Consider the following 23292-nt stretch of genomic DNA (forward strand, 5'->3'; position numbering starts at 1 on the left):
GAGTTGGTGGTTCAAAAAAGTAACTTTCTGAAGCTTTTGGAACATCCAATATGTTTTGGATCCTGAAGTGGAGCAGCAAACACCAACCCCATCCACTGGGTCACACTCAAAGCTAGGCCCATCAACAAAAAAACCTTACCACCCCTCCCCTTTCTTCCTGAGATTAAAACACAACAATAAATTAGGAACAACCAGATGCAGTTGCACAAAACTCACAAACCTAGGTGGCTGATGCAGCACCAGCCTCATTCCTACCAAATGGTAGGGCCGGCTCTGAACAGTATTATATGGGAGGAAGTTGTTCTTTAAGTATCCTGATTCCAGACTGATTTTGATAGAGAAGAATTGGGATATACGTAAGTCTTTTAGGAGATATCTCCTCCTTCCCACGTGGCTTATTTTCTGTAAATCTGAACATGTTAAACTCAAGTATACCTGGCACATCATCATTTCTTTATCTGCTGTTTTAAAGAGCCTCCAAATCCTTAAAGCCTTCTGCTACCAGCGTCAGATTTCTCTTTGTGTAAGTGCCAGACAGGGAGATGTTCTCTCTTTTCTCTTCACCCTTTCATTCCAACATGTGGATTTAGATCTTAAAGCTTTGAATCTCCACTTTTGTAAATGCCAGTATTAAGGGGCACCACCTTATACCGGTGTTTCCATAAAGTTTACGTAACTTGCAGCAGCTAATTTCCAAGCTATCATTTATGTTGTGTGCTTGATCACACACTCAATGGTGCAACTGAGCTGCTCCTGTGAACCCCATCAATTAGGCCCAGCAAGTCACACAAACTTTACTCAAAGACCAATAGGATTCTAACCAATGTCGATGTCTGATTATAAATGTTCTACTCTTTTCTGTTCATCTGGTGGATCTGGCTTTCTAAGGCTTTGCGATTTTTGTATATAAATACACAATTTATAATTCTAGTTATAAATAAGGTACTAGGTTCTTAAGCACTTATAGGATGCCAAATGACTCTGGAAACACCTAAAGCAATCATTTTCTTATAGTTTGCCTATGTGCATTTGCTTCAATTAATAGCTCTTCTTGATGAAGAGAATGAGAATCTTCTGGACCAAGTTGAATTCTGTTGAGTTAGCATAGACACCTTGAGAAACGTGTGTTTCTCCAGTTTTTCTGCTTTGGAAAGAAACTGCCAACAGCTATGTTTTGTGTGAACTCTGAAAACTAAAAGCCACCCACTCCATGGCCTCTCCCAATCTTTTGGGGTCAAAAAAGAGAGAAAAATAAATCCCCAGCCTAGCTCAGGGTGGTGTGATTCTTGTCACGGGGCCCTGACAGAGTCATGAATACATCCCGGCGGTGTTCCACGTTGACAGGAAGGAATATTGATAGTCAATAATTACAGGCTTTTAGGCCCAACAAAGCAGCTCTTCCCTCTTTTCATATATTATCTTATGACATCTATCTTAAAAATTGCTATGCCAAGCCTGACCCAGCCCGACTTTGCTGACTTTCCATCAAATGCCATCTCAGCTTAAGATTTATTGTCTTGCTCACACAGACAAAAAAAAAAGGATGGTTAATGTTGTATATCTCTTCCCCCAACCCACTCTTCCCTTAACTCACAACACGGGAAAGGAAAGCCGTTCTTCCACCTTCTCTGCCGCTAGAAGAAAATATCTCCTTCTGTGTTTTGATTCTGGTCCTCCAGATGAACATTCCTCCCTTCCCGTGCCTCCACTGGCTGGTGGGTTCCCAGATTCTGTTCTGGCGTTGGGCCCCCATTCCATTTGGTTGGAATGCTTCTCATCATTCAACCCCACACTTCTGGCCTTGGCAAGAACTTCTCTTTACCCTTCAGGTAAAGGGCCACCCACCTTTCAACAGTCTGTTCATGTTAACTCTAGTCATACATCTCTGCCACTGGCTATTTATTTGTTTCCAACCTTGGTATTAAATGAAGGGATTGGCTTCATTACCCATCAAGGCAGGGGGAACAACCCGTGGCCCCAGCACTACATGCGAGCTATGGCCAGTACTTGTTCAATCCCCAAAGAGATCTCCATAGGGATCTCATGAGCTTTATCCCATGGCGAAGATGATGAACTGCCCTGTGGGACACTGGGGGAGAAGACCTGCAAGCCCTTGGCTTGTAAGCCAATCTCAACATTTCCCACCACCCATAAAGGCTGAGCAAATCTCTTCCTGCTTGCGGGATTACTGGAGATAGAAGGGGCTCTTTTCTCCCCTGCCACACTGCCTAGCTATCCCTAGATTTTCAGAGGGTGGCGAGGGAGTTTTAAATCTCTCCACCTCTCTTTGCTGAGATGCCTTTGTGCACATGGGTTCACAGGCTTGAGACAGCTGAGTCTCCCTGCCTAAACCTGTTCAGTTTCACCTACACTAGGGAGGAGGCGTGTACAAACTCTACCCCATCACCCCTCGTAATTGCTAGCTAAAACAATGAGAGTGACCACCCAACATCTGGAGGATCAGAGACCTACCTTTCTGATGCTACAATCGGGAGCAGCAACTTTGCGCTCCAGGTCAGCAAAACCTCACAATTTAGCCCAAAACAGTCATGCGAAATTAAAGCAATACAGAATAACAATAATTTTAAAAAATCAGCAGTAGGAGAATCCTGTCCCTTTCTTCATATGAAAATAAGACAACCCAAACTGCATTAATAGCACAAACAGAACAGGAAGGACACAGGCCTCAAGAGAGGGAAGGCAGCAACCAATCAACTTTAGAGAGTAAAACAGCTAACCCAGTATCTTCTGTGCCGTCAAGTTGGAACTGGCGGATAGCGACCCTAACAGGACTTTTCAAGGTAAGTGAGGATTGTTTTTACCAGTTCCACTTCCCCAGGGCATTTCTACCCCTGAGCGGGGATTTGAAACCTGGTGCCCAGAATCCTAGTCGATCTCTCTATCCACTACACCACACTGGGTATTTAGCCCAATATACCTACCTGATTTTCCTTCCTTTGCTGGCCTTTGTGTCCACCTTCTTCCGGATTTTGCTCCGCAACTTCTGAATAGCCAGCCATTGCCTGGGGAATTTAAAAAAAATGGAGAAGCAAGGTTGAATGGGAAGGGGTTTCCTTGAAAGAGCAGGGAAATCCTGCTCCTGCCTCCTTGACTGAAGTGTTTTGCCAGCAATGTCTGTGCCTTTGCCGCTCTGATCTTTTGACCGCACATTTCACTGTAATTCCAAAAGAAAGAATAAAAGACTCCACAGGAGTAAAACAAAACTCCAGATCCACAGAAGGGTAATGCTTTTATTTGGATCCATTGCAAATGCATGAAGGAAGCCAGCTTCTGAGCTCTCTAGAACTAGATGAGGACAAACTGGGAAGCATAAAAGTCCACACATTCAAATCATAGAAAGCAGCAGGTAAACCAGGCTTTAAATCACTCGAGATGAGCATCCAACTTCAGTGCCAAGCTGAAAAGTGGAGTCTGACGAATCAGAGAGTCGTGTACATGGTGAGAAGCCTAGATCTCATTCTCTAACTGCAGCATGGTCTGAGATCAGTTTTCTCAGAGCCATCCTAGTTCCTCCAGGTCTCAGCATGAAATAAGGGGCTGTAGTATGCCATCCAGCTGGCCCCTGAGATAGATGGGGGCCTGGAAAAAGCTAGCATCTCCCGCACTAACTGAACTAGAGTCCAGAGGAAGGCCAGTTCCATATTTTAAAAACTGAATGGCCTGAAAGAATGACTCCCAGCCAAGAAAGAGGGAGAGAAGGAAAGCTGGGCCACCATCAGGCTTCCTGAGAAGTCTGTTACAGAAGGCTTGGCTTCTTCCCAAATTCATAACATCAAAAAATTTACATTAGGTTTTCCTTGGTCATCCCTGCCATTTTCCTTCTATGTGGGATCTTTTCTTGGGGGGATGGGCAGCTGTAAACCTCAAGGCAAGGGCTTTTTAAAACGGATATGTAGATGGTTCTGATAACCCTTTTAATTTGAGAGAAGTAATAAATATTATAATTAAATAATTAAAACATGGTACATTTAAAGATTGTACCGAAAGCTCATCTTCTACATTCCCAGAATACAGTGCAATTACTAGGATACACACACACACACACACTCCAGTTAAGCCCATACACGTTGATTCTCTCTCACACACCACGTTTCCAAATCCTTTAAAACAAACATTTAAGAACGGCCATTGACTATAACTGGGAAGTACACTTTTAAAAAGAAACCAAAAAGAGTGCAGTGAGAGAGAGAGAGAGAGAGAGAGAGAGACCAAAAACCAAATAAAAAGGAAAGTCAGAAGTGCTAAAAACAGAACTTGCTGCTGAAAACCCATTTGATGTGTTAAGGAAAGCTCAGGCGTGCTGGCGAAATCGTTTCCAGCCTCGTTAAAATATCGCCTAGGTTTTTAGTGCACCGTGCCAAGTTTATTTGGTGGTATGTCTAGAATATTATGGAAGCTTCTCTGCTATAATTTAATACGATGCAGCCCCCCAAAAAACCCTGCACTTAAGCAGTGATTACACTGCACATTTATCTGACTTTACAATAAAATAGATTACGGTAATTAAGATTATATTAAGATTGTGGTAATTGGATTTTGAGATTTCCCCTCCGATGCTGGGCTCTGCAACAAGTAAATCAGGTAAAGGCAGTGCCATTTTCTAGTTTAAAAATAAAAAATATTTGTAACTCGAAGCACAGTTCATCTTTCTCTCCCCTTTCTCCTGCTCCACAGCCTCCTATTCTTTCCGGAACAACTTTGGCAAAAAATGCATTGCAAAATAAAACATATTCTTAAGCGTTCCCCTCACCCTTCCTTCTGCTATTCCAGCTGGTAGAACCCCCAAGTCAATACCAGAAAAAATGAGGTTGAACTGGTTTCTCCATTGTGGCTAAAAGATACGATTTGTTCAAACCACAAGCTGTGATGTTCAGGAAGTATGTATAAGTTATTTTATTTTATTTTATTTTATTTTATTTTATTTTATTTTATTTTATTTTATTTATTTATATATTTTTCTATTTATTCTATCTATTTATTCTATTTATATCCCGCCTGTCTGGTCAATTTTAGGACACATGTGACTCCCTGTGGCCTTCCAAATGTTGTTGGGACTACAATGCCCATCAGCCATCACTACTGGCTATGTTAGAAACTGTAGGTGAATGATTATCTGGATAGTCACTCATGGTTGAAAAGGCTGCACGGTACATCGATCAAAATTACTGACTGGAAGGGCCACACACTTCTAGGCACCTTGAAAAAGTAGCTTTTTGGACTACAACTCCCAGAACCCACCAGCCAGAATTACCAGTTAGTTAAAACAAATGATACTAAACACAATCCCGGCGCTTGGCTCACCTGCCCATGGCCACTTGGTCATTTGGGTCCAAGGAGCTGGTCTTTCGTTCAATAAGTTCCCGCAGCAGCTGGAAAAAAAGAGAGAGAAGAAGCCATAGTCGGGAGGAATACCCACATGCACCTCAAGGTAATATCTTGTCAGACTTTAATTTGCAATCAAGGCTCAGGCTCTGACTTCATAACCATGGTTTACAAAGCTGGGAAAGAACATTCTAGCCTCTCTTCCCTTGCCAGCATTTAACTCCTTGTTTATATCAAGGCCAAAGTTCTCCATTAATGCAGGGAATTTGTTTAATGCCATCTAATGAGACAGAGACAATCTTGCAACCAGTGGGAAAGAACACTTCAAACCAAGATACAGATTTGTTATCTAGCCTGCTTATGATACTTTCATTTGTCGAATTGTATTTTGCAATTACGACTTTTGCCGGTTTTTATAACCTCTTCTTGCATCTGTTTTTCTGTGAGTCACCTTGGGTTCTAGAGCGAGGGAAAACACGGTCACTTTCCCCACCCCCCCACCCCCAGTGTTCCTATTTTATTGTAAACTGCCTTTAGCTTTGGAAAAGACGCACAGTGTCGCCCAGGGACACTTTAGGAAGAGGTTGTCTTTAGGGTGAAAGAACGGATGGGAAATGAGGAAGTTGACACCTGCCTCAACGCACAACACCGAACGCCATTAGGAAGACTTATTGTTCCGCCGTTCATTTCAGACAAATCAATGAGTGCAGCAACGTTCCCTTCATCATTTTATGATTAGTTCAATCCACCCCCATCTATATCAGCTGGAGATATTTAAAATGCCAAGGGTGGGGGCGGGTGGGGGCTCACAATGAGAAAGGCAAGTACAAAGCAGGCTTGCACATTTGTAGGACTTGACGAAGAAGAGGAGGTGGCGTGTGCCATTCCACAAAGGGGCTGGGGTGTTTGTGAAGGAGACTTGTGGTTTTGATCGAATACAGAGGCTTTGGGGAGGGAGGGGGATAACTTTTTTTTGAACTACAAGGGCCAGATCATACCAGCCATCGGCATACTATAGAGACGGAACTGATTCTAGAAGTTACAATCCAAAGTCCAGGCCAGATCAGACAGCACCTCTTTCGAGATCCACGCCCCTCCATACACGATGTGCATTTGGCGTATCGGTCCAATCTCCACTGCTACCCAGTGAAACAACGCTCTCAAAAAATCCACTGAGCATGGACCCAAGTCGCACTGCTGGCATCTCATACATATCACAGTACAGTATATGATTTATCTTTCTCTCTATGCAGAAACCAACGACTTGAGGGGTGCCTCAGAATTTTCGTATACACACTTTTAGAAACGTCGGTGTGGTTTCTGGCAGGATACTCTGGATATGTCAACAGAGAAACTACCTCACATACAAAAGTTGGAGGTATGTTTCTTCCATTCCAGTTTGCCATCTGTATCACATAAATGATTATCAATAAAGCAACCAAAAGCCTGTGGTACCTTAAGGACTAACATAATTATTGGAAAATCTGTTTGATGAAGCAGGTTCTGTACAGGCCACAAAATCTCATGTTATATTAAATTGAGAAAGTCTTTAAGGAGCTACAACACTCTCTGCTGTTGTGGCTGCACAGAAACAATACTGTTTAATCACATAAATATTAAAGTCACCCTGCCCAAAACACTGCAAATTCTCTCTGCAGAACTTTGCTATATTCACAAAAGGAAATTAACGCTCTTCTTAAATTCCCCCCCCCCTGGGTCTAGCCCAACACACACACACACACACACACACACACAAACCAATGAGAACAATTAAGAAGCCACTGTTTTTTTTTTTCACACAGGGGAGTAAGCCCGGGAGAGAGAAAAAGAGAAGCAACACGTCAAACTCTCTCTCTCTCTCTCTCTCTTTGCCCTGCTCATCTGATTGATTCCCCAACACCTTCCCGGCACACACTCTATCAGTTTATCTCTCCCACTTCATCACCGTCATTCCTCGCAGCTAAATACAAGATTCCAAACCCAGCCTTACGAAGACCAGACACAGTAAACCCATGTAAGAGCAACACTGCTCTGTACAGAGCTGCCCTTGAGGGCTTGGCTGGGTGTTCAGTTCCCAGTCAAGCTCGCTGGCACTAGACGCCAGCCGCATCTGAAGGAGCTATTTTAGGCAAACCTGTTCCTATTTTATACCATAGGGGGTGGGCTTGATGTTTCTTCTTATCTGCAGCCATCATAGCAAAAGATTTTTTTCCTGCAAAGGGATTGCTAGGTATGCTCAGGAATACGAAAAGCATATATGGGAAAGAGTAAGCCAACTCTGGACCAAATCAGAGTCCAGAGTTGCTGATCCTATTTTTAATACTGGCCAATATCTTACTGAGCTTTCACTAATCAGAAAACCTCGCCTTGCGGATGTACAAGAGAGCAGGCATTTCTTGCTTGTGCAAAAACATGGATGCAGGCAGCGCAATGCCAGGATACCAAGATGGTGGGACATTGCACCCAGGGGAGGCTCAGCAGGACACCGGCCACGATTATCGGTTAGCTTTTAATCTCACATTTCCTGGAGGATGCTCAGGATAATGGAATATGGCTCTCATATTTCTCAAAACAACCCTTCAAGGTAGGTCAGACTGAGAGAGAGTGACTCATCCCATGGCTTGATGGGGACTGGACCCCAGATCTCCAGAGTCCAACATTATAATGACCGCACATTTTTCTCCTAGGAATAATCCCAATGACTATAATTCAGGTTCCTTCTGAAGGCGTGTGTACAGAACTGCGCTGTAACGCCTAAAACCTTTGTGACACTGCACACTACTGAAGTTTCTTTTTATATAACTTTATCTGTTCCATTTGTCATTTGGAGATACTGCTGTGAAAAAGGCACAGGCCACTGACTCCCATCAGTATAATTACCAGTACTGTACTGGCTGCGTACAAAATGCTGGTGGGACCAGTTCTGGTCACTGCATCTCAGAAAGGACATTGTGGAGCAAGGCAAGGTGCAGAAAAAGGACAGTCGGAATGGTATGGGGTTGGAACTATCCTACGGAGAAATGTACATGCTTTTTAGATTAAGGGTGAGGAGTGTTATCTATGCGATTTATAGAGAGAAAATAGATAGGGAGAAACATTCTTCACTCATGTGAAACATTTGGGGAAGAAACATCTGATATTGTTGTGTGTTGTCAAGTTGCTTCCAGCTTATCAAGACCATAATAGGGTTTCCAAGGAATGCGAGATGTTCAGTAAGTGGTTTATCATTACCACCAAGTTTCTGTGGCGGAGATTTAATTTAAATCACATGGATTTAAATCACAATTTAAACTGGATTCTTTTTACTATTTAAATGTAAAAAAAATTAATCATTTTAAATGGTGATATAAACTGTGATTTAAATCAACTTGATTTAAAAAAAAAATCATTGATTTTTATCTGTCCTGAAAGTCAGGTTGGCTCTGCCTTGCCTTTTAAAGACTTGATTTAGTTTTTTCTGCTCTCTCATTCACGGTATCGCAGCCTTGGTATTGCATCATGTTCCAGAGTCACATCGAGGGCATGGGATACAGAATGAAGGATACACTAATTTACTGAAGAAAGTACTGTTCTCTTTCTTCCTCTCCCCTTCCCCCCCCCCCCGCAACATAGGGCCTTTAAAAAAAAGTGGATGAAAAAACTATTCCCCTGAGTTGTAATATTTCATTACGCTCAGCAATCCCAACTAGAATTTATTAGCCAAAACAGAGAAACTCTAGTCAAACCCCCACATATTCCATTAAGAATGACAGATGGTTCTTCTAGTGTCTAATTATTAAGTAGGAAGCACAAGTAAATCAGACTATCAGCACGAAGCCCCGATGTGTGAAGACTGAGACAGAGTAGAGGAACTTCAGGGAACGGCTGTAATTGAACAACTGGGCAGGGGGGGAAAAAAACGAGCGCCAAAGAGTTCTCTCCCGGACCCCTAAGCAGGATCAAGAGGCCACCAAATGACTTTCACTAAGGCTGTTTCCTCGTTGGTCGTCCTCCGAAGCACAGCAGTTTGGCTCGATTGCATGAGTCCATCTGTAGATAGGGACGAAAGATGCCACCAAGTGAAACCTTTTCATTTTGCTTTGGAAGTCCTCTACACAGTGTAAGGCATTTCAGACTGAGCTGGAAGGGAAGTGGGGGAGCACATAGGAGTCCTCTCTGGCCCAACTTGCAAGGATTATGCATCTTAAAGGCAAGCAAGGGTGGAAATCTCCCTCCTCTAGTTGCTAAACTACAATCTAGTCATACGTAGCATCCATCTTTAAAAACCTGAGTAGTTTGGAAGGTCACTCATTCATAGGGTTGCCAAAAGTCAGGGGTGACTTGACAACATAGAACAACAAAAAAATCTGGAAGAGTAGCAAGTGATTCCTGTCAGCTGTTTGTCCTTTGGTAGGTCAACACTTACATAAATTCAATTGATTCAATGGGTCTACTCTAGTTGGGACTAGCAATGAGATTTAGACCAGGATACTGGACTACGTGGGGTGGACAACTTCAATAGGCCCAGAAGCCAATTTTCTATACCCTGCATCCTTTAGGGACTCCCAGTGTGGTGTAGTGGATAGAGTGATGGATTAAGACTCTGGAGAACAGGGTTCGAATCCCCACTTGGCCATGGAAACTCATTGGGGGACTTCAACTGGTAAATTCACTCCTTAAATATCTCACTTACCTTGAAAGACCTATTAGGGTCGCTGTACGTCAGTTACAACTTGACAGCAAAGGACACAAGCATCCTTTAGAGATGTACAGACAGACAAAAGGGGGGGGGCGGGTTTGCAGCAGAACAACAAATGTGGAAGTTGCTGTAAATTCACTTCTGGGTTTGGCAATTAAGGCATTAAACTATGCAGGGGAATCTGTAATCTATGGAAAAGGTGAATGGCAGCTACTGGAGACTTCTAGGAGCAGCAGTAAACTTTTGAGAGAAGGAGTTGGAAGGGTTTCATGTGCCCCCAGGCTTACACTAAGCCCACCCCTGGAGACCATGTATCAACCGTCTAAAACTACAGTACTCTCCCTCATACTCTTCATTTCAGCTCTGGAGTGAATACACAACTACCACCTGCTGGGGAAAAAAAGCATACATGGATGAGATCTACTTCCACCTCCACAGAGACTCACTGTAACCTACTCCCAATACAAGAGACTTGACCCCTCCCGCATTAATTACAAAACTTAGATGACAAAAAGGTGCCGTTTTCATAGTAACCCATCAAGGAAAGCCCCTTAAACCAAGGTTTAAAACATGCTATTAACCATCTACTCAGCCATTCCGGAGACAGGTGCCTGTGATAAAGAGTATTGTATTGCCATTAACAATACAATAGGATGGCTGGAGGCATCTCCTGTTTCTGCAAAAAAATTCTAAACACATCTAATGAGAGCCACAAGATCAACTGTCCATATTAATCGCTCACTAGTTTAATTAAGGTAAACCAGCCTGTCAGAAAGAAAGAGGAAAAAAAGGGGGAGGGGGAACGCAAAGCCTCTTCCTCTCCATTTTTCACCATTATTGACTTGTAATAGTTCACCAGGTATTGTAATTACTCTTCAATGTGGCATTATCAGGAAACCTCGTGTGTGTGTATACGTAATAACAGGAAACACTTGGATTGTTACACCAAAAACTCACTACATGCCTTCAAACTAGGAACGGGCAAAAATTCGGTAAAACCGAGGAGAAAAAAAAATTGCTTTAATAAACCAGATTTAGCATTTTTTTTTTAAACCAAGGGAAGTTCAGATACTGTTAGTGCAGGGTGATGGTTAGAGCGTTGGAATACGAGATGGAAGACCCGGGTTTAAATCCACACAGCCTTTGACCAGACTAACTTCCTCCACAAGGTTGTTGGGAGATGAAAGCGAAGAGGAGGGGAGCCATGGACCTTGCCTTGAGCTCACGGCAGAGAAGGCAAATGGAAATCTAACAATCAATCAAATAAATTTATAAAACAGGGCTCAGCAGAAAGACAATTCGGGATCTCTCGGTACAACGGATTTGCAGCAGGCTTACAAGAGTTCAGTTCCCAAAAGTAGGAGAAGAAGCTGGAGGGAGAAATCGCTGGAAAGCAGATCTGTGCCTGCCAACAGTACAAGACACCAAGAGCGGGAAAGACGGTGGTAGGTCACAACGTTGTTGAGCTAAATGGACCAATGATCTGAGAAAACTGATAAAGCACCTTGTTGTGTTTCTAGAATCATTCTTTCCTCAAAGCAACACTTGAGCTCAATTTTGTTATCAGCCTTCCGAATTTTTAACAGGAGAAGCCATGTAGCTGAGGTAGATCAATGGTAGGTCACCCGCTACCTCCAGACAGGGCCGGGGGAAACTCCTACCTGAAATCCGGTACAGAGGCTTCCAGTCAAGTGTCAACAATATTAAGCCAGACAGGCCAATGTTCTGATAAAGTAACTTGAGCTGTTTCCAAGCCGGTTTGGTACTGGGAAACTTGCCAAAAGCCCTAAGGATCAGTAAGCACAGCTGATGCTGGTCCACGCAGGCAACAGTGAAGGACTCTGTATAAGGCAACTGTTTATCTTGGGTCACCATTGACACAGGCCTAAGCACAATAACAGCAAAGGAATGTATGACACACACACCACCCCCCGATTTCTGTTCCAAGGCTTTCCGCCGCTGCCTTCTTTTTCAAATTGTTATTCATTTTCCGGAATGAAAAATGGTACTTTATTCTAGATAGATCAGGATCAAGAATGGGAGGACTGCAGTAAAGATGGGCAATCAGGCTACTTGCATTCTACATTAGGTATGGGCCCTTTCAGGTTTTTTGTGTTGTCTGTTTTTGTTTGGTTTGATTTTGGACTCCAGCAATGGCTAGGCCCTCCCGGGCACAGAGGAAGCCTTGCTGCCCATTAGTTCTTTGGGAGGTGCATTATAAAGGGCGACTCCCAAAGAACTACAACTCAGGAAGCACCTTAGCAGCTCGCTTTTTTTGCATTAACAATGGGAATCCAAGGCCAGAGGAGCTGTTGCAGCCTCACGTTCAGCTGTTTTCCGGATGAATAAAATGCAGGGGTCTGCATGTGTGTGTTTTTGTGGGCTGGGGGGGGGAAAGAGATAGGATATTCCTAATCTAAACCACTTTCTCGCATATGTGTGTTCATTCTATCCCATTTCATCCTCAATCTGACACTTTTAAATCTGAAAAACTGCCCTTGTCTAGACAGCCACTGCCTGTCAGTGTTGACAACACAGGAAGAGATGGCTCAAGGACCTGACAAAGTATAATGTGGCTTTTGTATTCCGGTTTGAGCAGCAGGGCTGAAACAAAGCACGCCCGACAAGGATGGAAGATTCTTCCCGATAATACAACTGCGATAGGGTTGTCCCATTACACATCACACAACACCAGGGGTGGGAGGGAGACGACACCTTATTCCAAATACTGCCTACCACTCTTCCCCACTCCACCCCAGAGCAGCGTCTCCGCTCCAGCTTACTCAGGTGACAAATAAAAGGTATGCTCTTTATGAAGCCAGTTTAATTGCGAAGTGACAGAAAACATACAGCCGCATTTCCCTCCTCGCCGTCTTATCAACGAATAAGACTTCACAGTTCCAATCTCGCTGCCAAATCCCGCTCAACGGAAGAAAATTAACCAGGTCAGTGGAACAGGTACTCAGCGGCATCTGTCAAGAGGTCTCTGGCATCTTCTCAATTACTTGGGACACAATGAAGTGGTAATCTTTACAGATCATCTCTCCCAAGAAGCATAGTGTGGATGGCGGGGAAAGGGGGGGGGGGTCTGAAGAGAGAAGGCCACGAAGGGGAGGGAGGCGGCAGGAAGCAAAAAGACAACAGGCAACAATACTTGTGCCTCTTAGGGGATGCTTGTATGTCCACATGGGATGTGCGAGGTTGCAAATAAACTCTCTTAGCCTGCTGCTAAATCTGAGCAAGGACTGAAGTGACCAAACTTTCAAGGACTGTTGGCACCGAGAAACGCGCTCCTGCCTTCCTCCAATCAGTGGGTAAAGATAAGCCATCAAAACAGCCGGCATTCAGGACCCAGTCTTTCCCATAGGCAATTTTTAAATACAAGATGTCAGCCACTATTTGCACATTTACTGGAGAAAATACGCCGGTTCTTGCTGTCCTCCAGACTGGTCACCCCAGTCCAAAACAAGACTGCAGATACAAAGGAAATAACCAAGCACGCAACTACCCACGGAAGCCTCATTTGCTTAGACCCAGTCTGCTTCTCTTCCTCACCAAGACCTCTATTAGTTTAAGTTTTAATTTAGATTAACCCTGGCACCCCAATTACCTGGGGAGAGGATGACTAAAGACGAGACACACTCCATTCGGTCTGAAGAAGGAAAGCACCAAATTGAAAGAAATGAAGGGGAAAAAAAAAACCTTCGCTTGCGATTGCAACCCTCGGCTCCCACCTCATCCTTCCACTTGACATCCCGTCCTAACCCACTCGCCCGGGTCAACTGCTTGGTCTCAGCAACACATGCTGATGGGTAGGCTGCCTTGATGGCAGCTCAAGCTTCAGTCTTATCAAATTCTAGCAGTCGCTCGCACAGACTAGACAGATTATGGAAGTCTCCCCAGTCTGAAAAAAATAGATGCTGCGGCAATCCAGCAAGACTCCCCCGCTAGCTGGAAATTCAGATCCCACTCAAACCCATAGGAGACAAACCAGGTTGGTATGTCTATTCTACTGCCTTGTTGCTGAATGCAGGAAGCTGCAACCAAAACATGGTGCTCTGATAAATATAATACATGCAAGCTGAGTGCTCAGCCCGTCAGATTTTTTTAAAACTCAGAAAGTATGTTAGCGTTATGTAATATAGACTGCATTCACATGTTATGCTTAGCCCTGGTGCATGGTCTGTTGAGCTCTAGCTTGTTGCAACATGCAAAAATACATCCGCCAGCAAGCCATCGTTTATTGACCAGCTACAAACCATAGTCTGAACCAAGGTTTATTCTTGGCTTATGAACTCTGGCTGATCATGATGTCTGAAATTGAAAACATGGCTTATGCCTGCGCCCTTTCCCTGCTGTCTGTCCTGAAACAGGGCTTGACGGAAGGAAGGGGAGACAAACCACCATGTTCAGATGCCTTAAAATTAACATGTTTAGATGCCTTAAAATTTCAGCACCTCACAAGGCAACATGATCTTACCTGATGATAAAAGTCGTCATCGTCAAAGATCTCCTTGTCTAGGTCCTTAAGGTGGGCGTTTGACATACTTGAGGGAAGGGCCTCCTAGGAAGTCAAGAAAAAGAGACAACATATTTGTGAGAACTCTTTGGGCTAGACCCCGGCTTACATACATGATCAGTGGCTTCTAGAGGCAGCTCTTATTTACTATTCTGCCATTCATAGCCTGCTTGATTCCTGCTTTGATGACTGCACGACAGTTCAATGTAATAAGTTGCCATTTCTTTTTCGTCTTGGTCCCTTTCTTCTCGTGACCTCTCCAAGCAAGTCTGTTATACCCTGCTGAAAATCCAAATAATACCCCTGCTTCCAAACACCACCACCCCGGTCTCCAGTTGATGAAATTCCTTACCGTCTCCCCTGGCAAAGCTTCCGGAAGCAGCTCAGGAGCTGGTTGCAGCTTCCCCAGCACCCTGTACGCTGACCGCTTGGTATGCGTCCGCCGGAGTAATCTTTCTTTGTCCATCAGAATATGATCAATCTGAGTCAAGACTGAACGCTCAAAGGCACCGAAACCCTGCAAGAACATTAAGCACTGTCAGATAACATGGGAAAATCTGCTGCTCACGGCACTCACATCCCCCTTCTATCTTTTTGTGCCACTGGATAAAGCAGAAAGCGTTCCCTACACGAGAGGCTTTACTTGGGGATTTCAGCTGGATTTCTGCACAGCATAGGTTTTATTTATATTATATTGTACATAAATACTGTCCCCAAGGCAGGCAGAGAGAAGAAAGCTTCTCTTAATAGACTTGTTTTGTGGAACAACTACCAGATACGTAAACAGCCAGACCTTGTGAACCACTTGGATTATGACCTCAACAATGGCTAGTCCAACCCCCTTTTTTGCAAGCTTAGGGACACAGGGTGGGTTGAGGGGCCGAAAGGCTAAATTAGATGTTCAGTCCCAACTCAAGGAGACCCACTGAATCAATGGAACTTAAAGGTTACCAAAGTCTCATTGCTTCAATGGCTCTATTCCAGCTGGACTAGCCATTTATTTTAACCAGTGTGTAGCAAGAGTTGTAACGGCAGGGAAACACACTACAAAGCGCTCTGTTAGAATGACAGTTTTGTATAACTTCACTGGTTACTGTGGAATCTTTGTAGCAGCAGCAGCAACAACAACCAGAAGAACAAAGGCCAGTTTCTCAAGAGTGCGTTTTGCACTGCACTGTTAAAACATGCAAACTTCTAAGCTATGTCCACTGCAGAGGGTGGAAACGAGGGCGTGCTTGTCCTATTCTGGCGTCACAGTTTCCCCTTGCTTGTAAATTATGAGAGCAGAGTAAAAAAAAACTATGCTCAGCTGTAAACCACTATGACAGGAAATCCTAGTCTTCTCTCTCTCTCCAGACCACCATGGAGTCTAAGTGACTATGCAGGCTAGACTGCAACTCCCATGATTCATCACAGGACTAACTTTTCTTCTTCTTTTTTTAAAAAGGGATCATTTAGAAGGCAAACATCAAGATCAACACAACCTTTATAGAGCACAAACATGACGCACCTGCCATGTGGACTGTGGGAGTAAAGCCAGTGGCCCTGCCAATGAAAACTCCCCACTGTCTTTCGCAGAAATATACTTTTTGCATATACTAAGTTTCCCATGGTGCACTCATGCACACACCCACACATACACCAACTATGTGCATTTGCATTGAAGCCAAAGAATCATGACCTAACCTGTGGACTGCCCAAAGGTGTACCACACAGCTACATCATAGGCCCCCCCTAGCCCAAAAATAACATATTCTAGTTACTTTCTAGAAGAATGTATTCAAAACTTCTTCAGCCAATGGCCTTGAAAGCCAGGCATTTATGGCATGGACACCAGTCCCGCTAAAATTTAGATAAGCCACCCTTACCTTGCCCAGCTTGCCAGAAGCCAGCTTGGTCCTGTCATGCCACTTCTGTAATGTGCTGTCCCTGTACGCACGGAAGTCTGCAAAGCGCTTGGCGGCAAACTCTGGGTAGTCTTCCATTTCCAGTTTCCTTTTGGGTGGCCTTCGCCTCGCCCTCTTCCTCGCCTCGCCCTCTCCTACATCTTCTCCGCCGCTTTCACTAGGGACCTCTTCATCGCTAAGATAAAAAGCAGATCACTCTCAGGGCCGAAAGGGTGGAATATCCAGGGAAAGGCTTCATGTGATACCGTGATGGCTGCCAATCTGGAAAGCTTTAGGAGACAATTGGATGTATTTTGGGAGTGTGAGGCCATCAAGGGCTAAGAGTCAGCCTTTGCCTCCACAATGGATTACTTTTTTCCAGCACTATAACAAGTAAAAACAGGGATTACTTTTCGAACAGTGTAATGAGCAATGGGAACAAACTGCATTGATTTTGTATTATTTATTCACAATAGAGGACAGTATAGGAAAAAAAATCACTGCTTATGATAGGTCCTAGATCAAATCAAGCCTGAACTATCTCGGGGGGGACGGGGACGGGACACACATGCTGAAACAAAGGCTGTTCGACTTTGGGCACATCATGAGAAGACGGAATTCTTTGGAAAAGACAATGATGCTGGTGGAAGGCAGCAGGAAAAGGTGGAATGCAGCATATGGGATGCCTAAAGGAAGCCACAGGCTTGAGTTTGCAAGAGCCAAGCAGGGCTGTCGAAGAGAAGGTCATTTTCGAGATCTCTCATTCATGGGGTCACCATGACTTGAGGGCAACCTGAGGGCACATAACAACAACAAAGGATGGGGCAGGGCCAATGGGAGTTGTAGTACAGCAACATATGGATGTCTACATACATGTTCTCCAACTTGATCTAGGTCTGGAATCTCAAAAGCAGGTTGCAAAGATGTCTGTCTGTCCTTATACCCACAGACTGTAGTGTCTCGTGACAATTTCCAGGGGCAGCCGTGTGCTTGTTGGAGGGGAAAAACACCTTGTGGCAACTCTATTTGTTGAGACTTTAAGGCACCCTAGGATATGTGGCATCTAGTGGACACAAGATCTCTGAACAGGAAGGACGGGACACTGGCAGAACTTCTCTATGAGTTCTTCCAACTTTCCTTTTAAAGCCACCTACTCTGATGGCTTCTCCGACACTTCTGCCTGCAAATTCCTTATGATAATTATGTGCTGGGCGAAAAATCATTTTCCTTCTGACTCTTTTGGATGTTACTGTCAATTTATTTGAGTAGTTAAGTTATGGGAGCAGGAATTTTTTTTTTATCCACATCCCACTTAATTTTATAAAACCTTCAATATATTTACCTAAAAAAATCTCTCTAAATTAGAATGCCCTGTACTGATTCCATCCAGTGTTTTGAACTGCGTCATCCTTAACCGACATGACCAATGGCCGAGGATCATGGGAGCTGAAGTCCAAAGTCTCATTACAGCACCAAGTTGCCTAACTCAGTATAGTTCTTGCCAGGAAAAGCGCCCTCAATCCAAGATGAAGAACTGACACCCCTCCCAGGTTCTTCAACATGTGGCTGATTTGCATTACCTGTCCTTTTTCACCTGTTCTCCATCTACCAGATGCCTTGTGCCAGAGTACTGATGCAACAGCTCATCCTGAAGGTCTACCAAAGTCCTCACCAAAGCCTTCAGTGCTTTGTAATCTGAAGGAGAAAAATGAAAAACAGGTTGCGCAACATAAGAAAGTGCAGGAACATTTTGTGTGTGTGTGTGTGTGTGTGTGTGTGTGTGTGTGTGTGTGTGTGTGTGTTTAGCCTGCCATCTTGTTTCCAAAAGGGCAAACCCGCCAGCTGCAAACGGGCTTAACGCAGTGAATACGAGAGGAGTACAAAAGGAACAATCGCATCATCCTGCCTGACGAGTGGGGGGTGGAGAGAAGGGAACAAAGAGGAGATGAAGTGGGGGGAATTATTTTTACCATCAAGCACGTTACATATTTATTCCTGAATGGTGAAAAGCACTGCAGGATATATTACTGTGAAGAAGCTGAGGTGAGCGTTATGGTTGCTGTTGCTGATGACACTCGATCTGTGCAAAAAGGAGAGCAGCGTACGTACTGCATTAGGCTCAGAGAGCTCATCGGGGGGGGGAGGGGGACAGAGCTGCTAACATTTTGCAGGTGATGTAGCTGGAATCCATCCATAAAGTAGCTGATTTGCTTGGACTTAAAAATAAATGTTACTATTTCAAATATGCATACCCCCCATTAAAGAAAAAAATTCTGAAGCAGTGCATACCAGAAGTTAATCAAAACTGAACTGATCATAGTTAAAACACAAGAGAGCAACAGAAGAAAATGGAAGAGTAGCACAAGTAGTTTAAGCAACCTTCAGGCTATAATAATTAAAAGCAGAAGATGACACGGGAAAAGGAACAGACAAGTCACAGCCTAGACGACAAGGTGAGCAAACTTGAGAAGTTCAGACCTTGGAAGGCTGCAAGTATCCCCTCAGCTCCCAGTTTCTTATCAGACACACAGAGAAGATCTCAACCCTCAGGGAAAAAGGAACACAGGTAGTTCTGCCTTACTACACTGAGTCAGACGATCGGTCAATTTAACCTAGTAGAGTCAACTCTGGTTGGCAGCAACAGCTGTCCCAGATTTCTTGCTGGATTTTTGCCCAGCCCTATGTGGGAACCCCTGACATTTCCTGATCATCTCCCACTTCTGCAATGGGGATTGGGCTCTTGTGAAAGTCATTCTGGAAAACTACTATCTGGGAGGGTCCATTCTGCTAGTCATCATCTCCTTCATCGTTGAAAGAAAGTGAAGCCAGAGATAGACTTTATTTTACAGCATTTATTTATTTATTTATTTATTTATTTGTTTGTTTGTTTGTTTGTTTGTTTGATTTCGATCCGCCCATCTAGACCAAAGGTCTGCTCTTGTGAATGCCATCTCTGAAAAGAGCTGCAGCATTATTATAATTGGGAATTTTGCAATTAAGAACTCATGGCCCAAAATTCTGCAACTTTAGTAGTTCCCATTTCGTAGTAAGGAGAAGAAGGGTCTATTCGGTGGTGGCACTGCAGTTCCAGAACGTACTTCCAAGAGGACTCTGTCAATTTCCCCCCTCATAGGCTCATTTGCCAAAGAATGAAAGCATCTTTTTCTGTAGGCTTTAAATGTCTAATTATTTTATCACTGATTCAGATTTAACCTCAAAAGTTGTTTTTATTTTTTCACTGCTGCTTGATGCTACAGTACAACTTGTGTGCACCACCTGTGTACTTTTTTGCTGTATTTGTATGGATATTTTGTTGTAAGCCACTCAAGGGTGTGACTTTAGAAAAGTAGGATGCAATTAATATTAATCAGTCAATACCTATGCAACAAGGATGCATGCAGTTTAATCTTGCTGCTTAATAGCTCTCTTTGTGCTGAACTTGGACATTTTCCAGGTTTGTAGGGACATGGATTAAGATTTTTGCTGACTCTCTAGTACAACTGTTCACACTCAAGTTTCCTTCACATTTCGGCCCCTAAATCCCAGAATTCATTTTAAAAAGACGGGTTGTGGGTTCAGTAATCCCAGCTACAACTAACATCAAACTAGCCCTCACAATTTCTCACAGATGGCTACAAAACGGATAAATCCATGGAGTTTAAGGCTAACAATGGCTAGTTGTCCTAATGACTTCAACACAACTTTCAGGAATAGGAGGCAGCACACTTTTAAATGCACCCGGCTGCTTCCTGTCTTCCCAGACCATTCTGCTGGTCAGTGTGGGAGACAAAATACCAAACCAGGTAGGGTTTTAGTTTAATTGTGCAGGGCTGGAATTAACAAGGATGCCTTAAGCTAGTTAACATACTATAGGGGTAGGCAGTGCAGGAAGACTATGGGCCAGATTTTCATCCTAGTACTTCCCCACCTGCCCGAATCAGATCCACAAATGGACAAAACTTGAATGGGGGCTGAGCCACACCCAGCTGTGATTGGACATCCACTTCTGGCTTTGATAACCCCTTCCCCTGCAATACCTTTCCCTCTTCTGATGGGGAAAAGCACTGTTTGAAGGCCTTGCTGCTGGCCCACACCTGGCCCACCTCCACCTGAACTGGCAATCGCAAGGTCTGAAGCTGGGGCCCTATACATTGAGCTACAGCCCCTTCCCTATGGAGAACGAGAACTATAAAATGTCTATGATTAACTGATTGGTTCAAAATTGGGAAAGGCGTACGACAAGGCTGCATATTGTCCCCCTGCTTATTTAACTTATATGCAGAATACATCATGCGAAAGGCAGGACTGGAGGAATCCCAAGACGGAATTAAGATTGACAGAAGAAATATCAACAACAATATGCAGATGATACCACTCTGTTGGCAGAAAGTGAGGAGGAATTAAAGAACCCCTTAATGAGGGTGAAAGAGGAGAGCGCAAAAAATGATCTGAAGCTGAATATCAAAAAAACTAAGATCATGGCCACTGGTCCCATCACCTCCTCGCAAACAGAACGGGAAGATATGGAAGCAGTGACAGATTTTACCTTCTTGGGCTCCATGATCACTGCAGATGGTGACAGCAGCCACGAAATTAAAAGATCCCTGCTTCTTGGGAGGAAAGTGATGACAAACCTAGACAGCATCTTAAAAAGCAGAGACAACACTTTGCCAACAAAAGTCTGCATAGTCAAAACTATGTTTTTTCCAGCAGCAATGTATGGAAGTGCGAGCTGGACCATAAAGAAGGCTGACCGCTGAAGAATTGATGCATTTGAATTGTGGTGCTGGAGGAGATTCTTGAGAGTCCCCTGGACTGCAAGGAGAACAAACCTATCCATTCTGAAGGAAATCAACCCTGAGTGCTCACTTGAAGGACAGATCCTGAAGCTGAGGCTCCAATACTTTGACCATCTCATGAGAAGACTCCCTGGAAAAGACCCTGATGTTGGGAAAGAGTGAGGGCAAGAGGAGAAGGGGACGACAGAGGATGAGCTGGTTGGACAGTGTCATTGAAGCGACCAACATGAATTTGACCAAACTCCGGGAGGCAGCGGAAGACAGGAGGGCCTGGCGTGCTCTGGTCCATGGGGTCACAAAGAGTCAGACAAGACTTAACAACTAAACAAAATCTCGTTACTTTTGGAGATAACAATAATGCAGCAAAGATAAACGTAAAGCAATAAGCACAAAAGAAGTTGTTTTTGTTTAATGAATCATGTTTTCTAGTTACTTTCAAAATTTATTTTTTAATAACATTTTAAGTTATTTTTGGAGGCATTCCAAGAGGGATATTTCAAATTCCTCTGTCATTCTGATACGAACCCTCATGCTTATTTGTGGTGTTTGTTTTTTTTAAGTAACAGAAAGTAACAAAAAAAGCAAGAGGAGAACAAGAAATAATAAACTGTGTTTAGCAGAATGCTGAAACACTTACAGAATCAGGGCCAACCCTCAGGAGGGCTCATGAGACAAAGTACTCTACTAAGATCATTTGTGTTAGATTTGGCATTAATGAGGTTTTAATTTTTTTTAATTAAAAAGATGCAACATGATTAAAAGTGGGGAAGGGTAAAGATAAACTTCAGTACTTTATAAGGAAGACACTGAACCGATGCCAAAGGAGAATGAGACTGACATGCAAAGAAGCAGAAGAGTTCTCTTACACGTGTCAAGGCACTGGGAAGAGGGGATGATGGAGGCTACTGGCTGCAGAGCCACCGTTCACATTTTTTTCCATGCTGTAGCATAGAGTGAGGAACCTCTGTCAATCTTGCGTAACACTTGAATGTTGCCTTTTATTATCTTCTCTTTTTTTAAAAGTCAGTTACTTATGCTACCAGGACTGGTATACACGTCTGTGTGCAGATGAATACCTACACACTTTGCGGTTAAGTCACAACTTCAATTTATTTTGTCCATGTCTGTGAATTTGTGAATCTCGACAAAATACAAACCAACCAACAAATCTATTCCTACAAATATGGAAATACAAGCGGTTATCATTTGGGGTGACAGGTCACATAGTGCCATCGGAATGATTTTAAGCAAAATTAGATCTGCTGGAGAGAGCTCAGTGGTTGAGGTTTCTGGCTGTGGAGCCAGAGGACACCCCCCCCGGGTGCCTCTCTGACAGGGGCTGGCCTCGAGGATCCATAGGATCCCTTCCAGCTCTGCAGTTCTAACATGATGATGATGATGATGAGCTAATTGATAGCTCAGAAGGCCAAAAGGAAAAAAAAGAACAAAAGACGGGGAGGGAGATAGGGACAGGGAGAGGCAGTAGACGTTCTGAAAGACATCATGGCACTAGCAAGAAAACTGAAATTGATAAAGAGAAGGAGAAAGACAGATCTTAGTATCTTAACAGCTTTGGGAGTCTACTGACGGCCCCTCTCTGTGTTATTCTTTTGCCAGAAATGAGCTGCTTTAATTCTGGTGGATTTTCGGCAACTGACCAGCTGCTGACAAAGGGACTTGTACTCAGACTTTGTACTGGGATCTTCTAAAGTTAAAATTTAAAAATAAATTTCGTTATTTATTGGAGTTTGTTGGAGTGCAGTGACTCTTTATTCCTCCTGTTTCTCAAAAGTAACTGAAACAATTAGAGTTTGTCTTTAAAAACACAGAATGTTACAACCTGCTGGCCATGGTAAATACAAGCTTGGGAAAGGAACTACTTACAAGTAACTCATTATTTGTAACTCGTTACTTCCAAAATCCGGCTGTACTTTTTGTAATGATATGTTTTAGATTGCATTTAACTGTTTTAAACCATGCTTTAATTTTTTTTTTAAAAAATAAAATTCATATTTTTAGTGTTTAACCCTTTATTTAGTATTCCTGTGAGCGACTGTGCATTCAAAC

At 43.5% G+C, this 23292-nt stretch overlaps 1 protein-coding gene across 5 annotated transcripts in view; it reads right to left on the reverse strand.

Moving 5' to 3' along the window:
* Window positions 1-23292, reverse strand: part of AATF (apoptosis antagonizing transcription factor) — a 95039-nt gene that overhangs the window by 49800 nt on the left and 21947 nt on the right. For all 5 annotated transcript variants that reach the window (XR_012080709.2, XR_012080710.2, XM_072978514.2 and 2 more), the window contains exons 5-10: window positions 18007-18121; window positions 16409-16622; window positions 14893-15057; window positions 14502-14585; window positions 5323-5390; window positions 2943-3023 (exon numbers count right to left, since the gene is read on the reverse strand). Coding sequence is in view for 3 of the 5 variants with exons in the window: in XM_072978514.2 (XP_072834615.2) it covers window positions 2943-3023; window positions 5323-5390; window positions 14502-14585; window positions 14893-15057; window positions 16409-16622; window positions 18007-18121 (727 nt within the window). In the remaining 2 variants the exon portion in view is untranslated. The remainder of the gene's footprint in view (window positions 1-2942; window positions 3024-5322; window positions 5391-14501; window positions 14586-14892; window positions 15058-16408; window positions 16623-18006; window positions 18122-23292) is intronic.

Source organism: Pogona vitticeps, chromosome 7 (assembly GCF_051106095.1).
Source record: "Pogona vitticeps strain Pit_001003342236 chromosome 7, PviZW2.1, whole genome shotgun sequence".
Classification (NCBI taxonomy): domain Eukaryota; kingdom Metazoa; phylum Chordata; class Lepidosauria; order Squamata; family Agamidae; genus Pogona; species Pogona vitticeps.